Source organism: Triticum aestivum, chromosome 5A (genome assembly GCF_018294505.1).
Source record: "Triticum aestivum cultivar Chinese Spring chromosome 5A, IWGSC CS RefSeq v2.1, whole genome shotgun sequence".
Classification (NCBI taxonomy): Eukaryota; Viridiplantae; Streptophyta; class Magnoliopsida; order Poales; family Poaceae; genus Triticum; species Triticum aestivum.
Window position 1 is genome coordinate 504,358,751 of NC_057806.1, and position 10,754 is coordinate 504,369,504.

The 10,754-nt window shown below is 42.5% G+C and overlaps 2 protein-coding genes and 1 long non-coding RNA gene across 3 annotated transcripts; 2 read left to right on the forward strand and 1 right to left on the reverse strand.

The window, feature by feature from the left end:
* The first annotated feature begins 862 nt into the window (after positions 1–862).
* On the forward strand, positions 863–4,586 carry LOC123104360 (uncharacterized). Its single transcript, XM_044526190.1, has 2 exons — positions 863–1,956; positions 2,597–4,586. The coding sequence occupies exons 1-2, from the start codon at positions 1,575–1,577 to the stop codon at positions 2,668–2,670; spliced, it is 456 nt and encodes a 151-aa protein (XP_044382125.1). The 5' UTR covers positions 863–1,574; the 3' UTR covers positions 2,671–4,586.
* Positions 4,587–4,811: 225 nt separating this feature from the next.
* On the reverse strand, positions 4,812–10,754 carry LOC123104359 (beta-glucosidase 31). Its single transcript, XM_044526189.1, has 13 exons — positions 10,437–10,754; positions 7,457–7,520; positions 7,306–7,364; positions 7,145–7,220; positions 6,966–7,037; positions 6,769–6,856; positions 6,407–6,662; positions 6,195–6,310; positions 5,886–6,109; positions 5,783–5,808; positions 5,555–5,669; positions 5,333–5,435; positions 4,812–5,239 (listed from the first exon to the last, which is right to left on the reverse strand). Exons 1-13 carry the CDS (start codon positions 10,590–10,592, stop codon positions 5,023–5,025), a joined length of 1,572 nt encoding a protein of 523 aa, XP_044382124.1. The 5' UTR covers positions 10,593–10,754; the 3' UTR covers positions 4,812–5,022.
* On the forward strand, positions 6,551–7,548 carry LOC123104361 (uncharacterized). The gene is made up of 4 exons (XR_006450293.1): positions 6,551–6,684; positions 6,753–7,058; positions 7,148–7,236; positions 7,332–7,548. It is a non-coding gene; the product is annotated as an uncharacterized lncRNA (long non-coding RNA).

The following is a 10,754-nucleotide window of genomic DNA, read 5'->3' on the forward strand; positions in this document are numbered from 1 at the left end:
TTCTGGGATAAGCAATCCCTCTCAAATATCATGATTGCATGTGTAACTCTACACAACATGATCATTGAGGATGAAAGAGATTTAAACCTACAGTTTTTCTATGAAAATATTGATAGGTAGCCGTGTCAAAACCTGCTAGGAACCAATATGAGATCATTGCATTTTTCGAGATATACTGGCAGATTGAAAACAATGCCACATAGACCCAAGTCCCCAATGATCTCATTGAGCACCAGCGGTAACTGTATTGAAGATAGACTCTCATTTTATTTATTTGATCTTATTTGTATTCATCTGTGATTTGAACAATTCTTTTAATTCAGGATCATGTCGTTATTGTTTTAATTATTCAGATTTGAACATTGGTTGCAATTGAGAGGATTATTGTATTGTATTATGTTAAAACATTAATAAGTTTGATTTATATTGCTGTTTTATTTAAATTATATTGTTCAAAATAATGATTTTGTCTCAACTAAAACGGATTTGCGGAGTTTTTGCGGTACGGATTTATGGCATCTGTTCCACTCGATCGCGCGCAGTACCATAAATTCATTTTAGAGGCAACCGTAAACTATTTTTGTGGGACAAGAATATACGACATCTGCTAGAGTTACTCTAAAAGACTGTCCTAAAAAAAATACCGTACTGTATAAAGACTTGCTTCAAAAATAGCAAAGTTTACAATAATAGCAAAAGGGTCCCAAAAGAAAAAGAAAAAAGGTACAGTTTTTCAAGGGGGCGAATCTCAAGCCGGCTAAACCATTCCCTCCAAACGAGAAATTGGCGAGGTTTCCATGGTCCGCCGCCGCCGCCGTCTCGCGTCCCCCGTCATGCCGTTCCCGGCGCCTGCGCCGCCGCTGGACAACGACGACCTCCTCCGTGAGATCCTACTCCTCCTCCCCCCGCAACCGTCCTCCCTCCTCCGCGCCTCCGTGGTCTGCAAGCGCTGGCGCCGCCTCGTCTCGGATCCGGGTTTCCGCCGCCGCTTCCGCGCGCACCACCGGAAGCCCCCAATCCTCGGCTGCTTCTACTTCGACCAAGATGTCGGTTACGTCTTCACTCCCACGCTGGACTCGCCCGACCGCATCCCGGCCGCGCGTTTCTCCCTGCCGCAGCGCTGCCGCGACGAGGGGTTGGACTTGGACTTCGTGGAATGCCATCACGGCCTCGCCCTTTTCCTCAACAAGAAACAACCCGAGGCCGTCGTGTGGAACCCCATCTCCGGTCGCCAGCACCGAGTAGCTTTTCCACCAGAGTTCGGCAACGCTAGAGAGAGGGAGATCCTATGCGCGGCGGTGCTCTGCGCTGCTGGTGATGACGACCCTGGCCATGTGCACGGTGATTGTGGCTTGAGCTCTTTTAAATTGGCTTTGGTGCGAGGTGGCCAAGACCACGCAAGTCTATCTGTGTGCCTCTACAAATCCAGGTCTGGCCTATGGGGAAATGTTATCTCAACGACTAAAGACTGGTAAACATTGTTTTCTTGGAGAAAGTCCAGCGTCCTGGTTGGGAATGCACTTTACTGGTGGTGTTGCCAGATTGAAGGTTGCATTCTTGAGTTTGATTTTAAAATGCAGAAGCTTGTTACAATTGAGAAGCCAGTAGACGACGGTTGTTCTGACTATCAGATCATGCGGACAGAGGAAAGTAGTCTTGGACTCATCATCTTGACAGAACTGACCATGCAGTTATGGAAGCGGAAGGTCAGTTCTGATGATGTTGCTACATGGGTCCTTCAGAAAACCATTGAACTGACAATGCACCTTTGGCCAAGACAGTCCGTCCAGGTCTTCTGGACCAGGATACATGGGTACGAGGAGGATCACTATGTGATATTTCTGGGGACATCTAGTGGTTCTTTCATGATTCAACTCGACTCAATGCAGTTCAATAACCGATTCCAGTTCAACTCCATCTTCACCTATTTTCCCTACACAAGCTTTTATGCTGCAGGTAATAGCCGACCCTTGCATTGCAATAGTAACAAACACTAATTAACTTTTGTTGTGTGGTTAAAGGTTGCCTAGCAATTCATGCATAAGTAATATACTTGCTTCCTCAGTTTCTGAACTCATGGTGATGTTTGTATATATTTCATTGGACCATGTGAAAGCAGAATTATTTTTATTACTGTCTCTTGTCTATAGTTCATTATGTTTTTATTTACTTACTTACTATAAGGTATTCAAACTTAAGCAGTCGAGATATTTTTCTCCACCAGAATGTATTCGTTCAAGAATATTACCATTAGTGCATCTGACTTAGCATGGAATAACTTCACTCCAGAGTAGTTCTGGAAAACTCATTTCCTTTGATTGGCTCAACAGTCTGAAAATGGCTTTATTAGTAGGTAGGTGATCATTACTGTTTGGAATGATTCGTTTTGTTTAGAGAAAGTGTGCTCTAATAGGTACTATATATGGCTTTATTGACCTATTCCTAACCTTGAGTCAAAAGCTAGCGATCTGCTCAGGTTACATGATATGTAGTGGTAAATTGATGCAAGTCGTAACTGTTGCACCTTCACCCTCTCTTTCTGTGTTAATTTTTTATGGATTTTTTGGTTATTTTATTTGTTTTCTTTTGCTTGTAGACTGGGCAGCTGGTGGTAGAGATGATGGAACTGAAATGTCAAGCAGTACATCACCTAATTGTCCTATCAGATAAGCTACCATAATGTGTTAATTGAACCCGTGATGTGCATTTTGCTTCTGATACGTACATGTTTATTTATTTATTACCTTATCAACATTTTGATATAATCCTGCAAACTGTGTATCCTCCTAGTATTTAAGCTGTTTGCGACCTATCTAGTAGATTGGGATCAAATTTGTTTCAGTTGTAAACAAGCTGCGTATTATGTGGTATTTTATTGGATGTGACCACTTGTGTTTCTTCTTGCACGTTTTGTATTCTTTTTCAAGGACCAAAGTCCCAGAGAGAATCATATAGTTCTCTCATGCACATATGTTCCTCAGATGTCACCACCTACGGTAGATCATATTTTGAGGGCAACCGCGATCTAGCTCCTATCTCCTGGCCCTACTTCTTAGAGCATCTCCAATAGGTGCCCTATAATAAGGCACTAAACTGTGGTTGGAGCAAAATTTGCCACCTAAAAGTGCTTTTTTACAACACCAAAAACCTCCCAACTCTAATAGATGCCTAAAACAGGTGTTGCAAAATACATCATGGTCGTCTTCTTGTGGGTGCCCTATTTTAAGGCACCTGTTGGAACAACACTTTGTCATACTAGAAGAATATATAATTTTCAGTCTCTATTTCATTGTGGACATTTAGACCAATAATCTTTCATATCCTCGATTTAGTCATATTAGCTATGTACTTGAACATTTTATGTCCTCACATGCCATGATAGGCAACTGCGGCACGATAATTCGGGGGCTCGGTGTTTTATTCTGGTGGAGGATGTTGCCATTTAAGACGGTAGGATCACCGTGATCTTATTTTTCTTCTTCTGATTCTTGTCAGTTAGGATAAGTTTGTCAGAGACTGGATGTTCAGTTTGTTGCGTAGATTAGATTTCCCTTGTTGATGTTTTCATCATGTAAGAAGTTTCAACCTACTACATGTTTGCATCACCCCCTGGTCCCTAGTATAATCCTCTTCCCCACTTAGCCAAGTCATCCTGGCCGTCTATCTGGAGGTATTTACCAAGCTGTTGTCACCTGATGGAAACTGAAGACTATGTAAACAGTATAGTATCAGACTATCAGTACAAATCTACAGACGCCTCTTCCAATTTTGTGCCTCGTGTTACCTCTCTCTGTTTGTTACTCCCTCCGTCCCGAATTACTTGTCGCAGGTATGGATGTATCTAGATGTATTTTAGTTCTAGATACATCCATTTCTGCGACGAGTAATTGGAACGGAGGGAGTAGTTTCCATCTGATATTTTTGCTAAACTGATTTACCTGGGAAGGTTCGAGCATTGACTCCATAACCCTTTTTTTTATAGAAAGGAAGCGATGCCCCCAGCATCTGCATTGTTTGATGTGCACATCCAATAAACTCTGTAACTATGTTGCCAGATTTTACGTTTGGAACTAGCTGAGAATTTACAGCTTAATCTTCGTCTGGGTGAGTAATGAGAATCAGAATTACTGATATTATTGTTTTCTTCGTAGTTAGCCGGAGCTGCTTAGAAGCCTCATGTGTGAACCGATCCCACATATATCAGAACCAATCACACGCTGAGAGAAGACATTTATTTGACAGCAGAATAAATAGGAGAGAACAAGTAATCCTGATGACTGGTAGCAACAATTCGTATCTAGTTGCTAGTGAAGATTGTGCAGAATTAGTCATGTCTGTGTTAACTATGTATTGGTTGTAGCTGGGCTTGATTTGTTGTTGGTTGACCATACAAGCACTTACATTTGGAGATCATCTTCAGTGTCAGATTGTTGTCATATTCTGTCAAGCACTGGCACCGGCGCCGGCGTCATATTCTGTGTGCTAGTCTGGACAAATCATGATTTTACTGGCTTAATAGTTATTGGCTGCTGCATGAATAGTTCTGATCACTGTACCAGAATACTGAATCAGTTATTATGAGAGAATGCTGAATGAGTGCTGCTGCTGTTTCTCTTGGATTATGCTTGTAGCAGGGAGGCACTACCTTTGTTTGGTCATCTGGACATTGCGACAATATCAGGCACATGTATGTGGCTCCTTCATCTTTACAGCCCATGTATATGCCACTGAAACCAAAATTGAGACTTCGCAGATACTGTCTAAATTCAGGTATGTGATTTTACTCACTGACTAATGACTAAACCCGACAATTTGTGTAGCAATGTATTAATATTTTTAGCATATACATCGACATAAACATATACATAGGATTAGGAACAATCGAATCCAAAGAAGCAGAGACCTGTAAAACCTACTGGCCAAGCTAAATTCAACTTCCATCCAAAATTAACACGCAACTATCCGGGATTATTCGTGCATCCTTCTCTTTGCTGGCTATGAAGGCCTGAAGAAGCGTCAAGATCATTGGGAATAGACCTTGCCGGGCAGAGCCACCGGCCTGAGCTCACCACCATGGAGGAAACCGGCGAACCACTTGGCGGAGTGCTTCTGGTACCTCGTCCTCTCCTTGGAGCTGAAGTCCACACCGTAGAGGCCAAAGCCCATGCGGTAGCCGTAGAGGTACTCGAACACGTCCAGGAATGACCACACGAAATAGCCCTCCACATTCGAGCCGTACCTGACCACCCAGCAACAGAGAGGAAAATGGTGAGCAAACTGCATGAGTTTCTTTCAGGTGTCCTCTACTCAGATGAATGGATGGTGTTGGTACCTGCTGGATTGGAGGGTCGCCTCGATGTAATCCTGCAGGTACTGCGACCTGAACTCGTCGTCAGGGGCGTTCCCACTGGAGGGATCAGCAATGCTGGCAGCTCCTGATGGATATGATCATTGACGAAATGGTACATATTTCAGATTTATGAGTGATCAAAAGTTGATGACCTTACAGAATCATGCATTTTAAGGTAGCTGAAATTCGGTCAGTAGAATTTACCATTCTCGTGGATCATGACCACAGGGTTCTTGTATTTGACCTGCAGATGCTCCAGCATTTTCCTCATAGACCACGCTGTTGATGACATCAGACCCATTTTCGACCCAAAGAGGAGCTGTTGCATTTAATTTTAGTCATGCAGACATACAAATGATTTAGTTTATTGGGAACAAAGTTCATTTTCAAACTAAACTGATTAGTAATGGAATGACTTGTATCATAAAATACCTGGTTCTTTGAGTTCAAAAATGGCACTGCAAGAATACATTTGCAGAAGAGTTAGGTTTCATTCCTCTCATTGCATTATGGCACATATAACACATGTTCTTACTGGTGTCATATTTCACGGCTGCATCACCCATGAAATCTCTCAGCTTCTGATCCAGTTTGCTAAGATCAGCCTTCACATATGCGGCACCGTAGTGGTTAAATCCTACAAAGTCAAAAGACCCAAGCACTCTCTTCAGCTCTTCAGCAGTGAAAGATGGTAGCCTGGACCCAACATTCTTCCTCATCACTGGGGGGTAGTCTCCATGTACCAATGGATGCATAAACCTGTGTCATGATCACAAGATCTTTAGCTGTAGTTACACACACATTCTAGCTGTCCTTGTTGAACTTGAACTGTAGAAGAACATACCATCCAATGTGGAAGTCATTCATCCTTGCAGCTGCTGCTATATCCTCAGGTGCTTGTGTCGCAGGCTCGTGCCACCAGCAGAGCAATGTGAGTCCAATTTTTCCTCCTTGCTTGGCCTGATTAACAAGAAATAAGAAGGAATATTGCACATGTGAGAATGGCTAATCTCAAATGAACATGTTGGTTCTGTAAAAGGTGGCATTGTTCCTAACCTGGTACTTCTCTTTATACAGGGACGCTGCTGAGGCATGTGCAAGCAGAAGATGGTGAGCTACTATGTAGGGCTCAGTGGTAGAGTTGCCATTGTTGCAATTGATGCCGAAGGGGGAGGAGCATCGCTGTGGTGGAAAGAATCCTATATCGTATCCGCCAATGGGCTCAATGTTTGGCTCATTCACGGTGCTCCAGTATTTCACCCTGTCACCAAAGTTCTTGAAGCACACATCTGCATACGCCGTGTAGTCATCTCTGCAACCATGTGACAAAAAAGGTAAGAAGGACCGTTATTTTTTTCTTCCCTTATGAAATTGCACTTGCACTAATGACATTGAATAATAGGGCAAGAAGAAATTACATGAATTTACGACTAAGCATCCCATGGTATTCATCTTGAAGAGCCTGAGGGAAGTCGAAATGATATATCGTCACGTGAGGCTGAATTCCTACAGGAAACACAGGAAGATGCACGATTTATCTCTGCACAGCTGGACATTTGGAAATCTTGTAATTTCATTCGTAAATGAAGGATTCAGTATGCCAAGGATCAAATACCATGACTCAGGAGTTCATTGATAAGGTTGTTGTAGTACTCCAGTCCCTTTGGATTGACAGCTCCTCGGCCATCTTCATGGATTGCAAACAGAAGTCAGTTCAGTGCCATTCTTAACTTCTCTGAAACACATTATTTAATACATGTGGTGCTTTTACTAATACTGTCGGTATGACCTTACCAGGAATAAGCCGAGGCCAGGCAATGGAAAATCTATACGCGTCCACGCCCATCTGGCTCAAAAGCTTTACATCTTCCTGGTTGTTTATCCGAGTGAGTTTAGCACCCAATTCTTGTTCTGAAAATTCATCTGTTTAACATCACTTGGTCTCACAAACTAACCTTGTACTTATGATACTGATCTGCAGTCACATCAGCAGTGGCTCCATCAGCAGAGTAGCCTGTGGACGTTAAAACTCCATGTTACAATTCGCAATGCGATAATGCGTGGTAGATTCAGGCCCACAGGGCGTGGGGGAGCCTGTGAATAAACCTGAGTGTGTGAATGTGTCCCAGATGCTGGGTTTTCTTCCGTCCTCTGCAACCGCACCTTCAATCTGGAACCAGCCAAATATTCAGATCGGTACGCACAACAAAGTATTTTATATAAACTTGTTATCTGAATTCTGATTTCAGACAGCAGAGCCTTAAGAGCAAAGGCAGTTAGTTTTGACCATTCTCTCTAATGATTATTATTATTATTATTAGAGAAAAGTATACTTTTCGTCCCTCAACTCTTGGTGAAGTCTAGATTTGGTCCCTCATCTTCAAAACCGGACAACTTGCACCCCCAACTACCGAAACCGAACAAGGTTCGTCCCTGGACACGGTTTTGACCGGTTTTGGTGCTGACTCACCCCGGTTTTGACCGGTGCTCACTCATATTTGTGTAATTTTTTTATGTCCGTGAACTTTTTAAAATTCACATACACTTTTCAACTCTACGTAATTTTATCAAGCTCGCGTATTTTTTCAAAAATAAACATACTTTTTTTCAAATCAGCGAACTATTTTGAAATTTGCATACTTTTATAATATGTGTTCCTTTTATGATAATCCATGAACTTTGTTTGAAATTCACGTACTTGTTTCAAGCTGAAATAATTTTTGAAATCCACATATTTTTGCGTAAAAAAAGTCCATATCCCCGTACTTTTTTCCGGTTCGCATAAACTTTTCAAATTCATGAACTCTTTCCAAAAAAATGTACTCGAATATGAAAAGGTACATCAATTTAAAAAATGAACTTAAAAAAACTAGATGAACTTTAAAAAAATACGCATAATTAAAAAAGTACATGAACTTGGAAAAACTACGCAGATTTTAAAAAAGTACACAAATTTTAAAATGATTCACGTATTTGAAAAAAGTAACCGGATTTTAAAAAGGTTCACGTATTTGAAAAAAGTAACCGAATTTTAAAAAGGTTCACGTACTTGGAAATGGTAGGCAAATTTGAGTCGGAACGGTCAAAACCAGGGTGGGACGGCACCAAAACCATGACCAGGGATGAATCTTGTCCGGTTTCAGAAGTTAAGGGTGCAAGTTGTCCGATTTTGGAGTTGAGGGACCAAATCTAGACTCCGTTAAAAATTGAGGGACGAAATGTATACTTTTCTCTTATTATTATTATTATTATTATTATTATTTGGACCCCTTTTTCTTAGTGTTTACCCTTGTCTGGACTCTCAGGTCCTAACCCGTAGCAACATAAGATGGACCGCTATTTTTTTTCTCCCTCCACTCTAGAGTCTTGAGAGCTTTGGGATATTTATGGTTCCAATCCTGCAAACATGACCGCCTATTTGCAGCTTTCACTTATTAAGATGCTCTGTTTCGCTCCAGCCAAAACCAGAAAGAAGTCGAAAGAGAAATTAGCCTGGTGACGTCGAAATGAAGTCGACGAAAGAAATTGGTGAGGAAATGGCATTTGGGTTGTTTTCTGAAAGACTATGGGACGAAAACGTCGTTGGCAGGAACAGAGTGTAAGCATAGGCTGCCTGTGACTAGTTGCTTAACTTTTTATTACTTTTTTTTATAATAAAAGGAGGAATCTTCTCCGATTTCATTTAACTGAAACCGCCACGTCTTTTTACAACTACCAAAAGAAACTGGTTGATTAACTGGGATTGACTTTAGGGATATGACGTTAGAAAGAAAGCTTTGTGCCTGTGACTGGTTGCTTAACTTTTTATTACTTTTTTTATAATAAAGGGAGCATCCTCTCCGATTTCATTTAACTGAAACCACCACGTCTTTTTGCAAAACTACCAAAAGAAATTGGTTGCGTAACTTGGATCGAGTTTAGGGATATGACATTAGAAAGAAAGCTTTGTGTTGGACCCTGAATTTAAGCAACTGCACGTCATGAACTACTTCCACAGTTTTGACTTTTTTGGACATTGGACCACCCTGCTGTTGCATCAACACAAGTACAAGTATACTCAGGAATGAAACATTAGTTATCCAGCATCGCCACATGCCCACATTGTTCATTCGCCTCTGATCAGATTAGGAAAAAAAACATGGCCAGAACACGTGGAAAGAAAAGAGAAAAAATGCTCTTTGGCCGCGGAAATTTCACGTCCGTTACTTTGTTGCGCGCCCTGTTCCACCCGTCCGATTGATGGCTCAGTTCACTTTAACAATATATATAGGACGTGTCACGTGTGACCGAAAATGTCGTCGAGAAAAAGGCAAGGAGCAGCTGGTGAAGAAAAAAGGGAAGGCCAGGGGCAGGAAAATGACACAAGGAAAGGGAAAACCGCACACCGGCACACGGTATGCAAATGCAACCCCTCTAATATTTCCTTAGAAGGCCCTCCGTCCTATAATATAGGACGTTTTTGCAAGCTAGCATAGCTTATATTGTGGGACGGAGGGAGTAATAAAGAGGAGATCTTTCGATGCTTGCATGTATGAACGTTTTTTATTTTATTTTGAGAGAGATGATGATGCTAGATATTGCCCGCAAAAATAAATAAATAGAGGACATCGACCAACAAGTCAGCATGTGCCACTTGGCAGCAATTCCATGCCCTGCACAAAGATAAAGATAAAAATATTATCTCCGTCCCTAATTAGTTATCTTAGATTTGTCTAGATACGAGATATATATCCGTATCTAGAAAATTTTATCTAAGACAACTAATTCGGAACGGAGGGAGTAGTACACTAGTAGTACTGTTCTTGATACTAATAGCACAGAAGCAAGTACGTTTGTTTCCTGATGGAGAAATTTGTACTAGGTTACATAGTTTCTCTGAAAAATTCAAAAACATAGTTTCTCTGTCTGTTTCAATTACGGAGATTTTCGTGTGGCTGTCAGCTGCGACAGGAGAAATCCCTAGGACGCACGAACCACCGGCGATATACTAGTACGATGCATGCAACGGCGAGGGCGAGGGCTAGGGCGAGGCGGGTGGCCGGGCCTGGCCGGCGTGAGCTGAGTGGCATAGCAGTGCGCCGCGTACCTGGTAAGCGGAGGAGCCGGTGCCGAAGACGAACCCTTGGGGGAAGTCGCCTTTGGTGATGGCCGCGGCGGCGGCCCCTTGAGACGCGACGGCGAGTAGGAGGAGAAGGACGCAGGAGATCGCCCTCGTCGCCGGCGTCCGGCCGGCTGTCCTCATCGCCTATATATAGACAGCTGCTGCTAGCTCTGTCGTCGATTCACCGGCACTGCGCGCTGTCTCGGCGGTGGTGGTGGGTGATGAACTGATGTTGGGTGATGGTCTCTTTATATGCCGTTCCCGGTGCTCTGCGGCCGCTAAGGCTTGGGAATGGCATGGCTG

What these genes read in the sequence shown, in the direction of transcription:
- LOC123104360 (XM_044526190.1), top strand. Translation starts at nt 1,575, where the DNA reads ATGCAGAAGCTTGTTACAATTGAGAAGCCAGTAGACGACGGTTGTTCT. An exon ending in CACAAGCTTTTATGCTGCAG is followed by an intron (nt 1,957 to 2,596) that starts GTAATAGCCGAC and finishes TTTTGCTTGTAG; the next exon opens with ACTGGGCAGCTGGTGGTAGA.
- LOC123104359 (XM_044526189.1), bottom strand. Translation starts at nt 10,592, where the DNA reads ATGAGGACAGCCGGCCGGACGCCGGCGACGAGGGCGATCTCCTGCGTC. An exon ending in CAATGAACTCCTGAGTCATG is followed by an intron (nt 6,857 to 6,965) that starts GTATTTGATCCT and finishes TGTTTCCTGTAG; the next exon opens with GAATTCAGCCTCACGTGACG. An exon ending in AGCCGTGAAATATGACACCA is followed by an intron (nt 5,809 to 5,885) that starts GTAAGAACATGT and finishes GTATTCTTGCAG; the next exon opens with TGCCATTTTTGAACTCAAAG.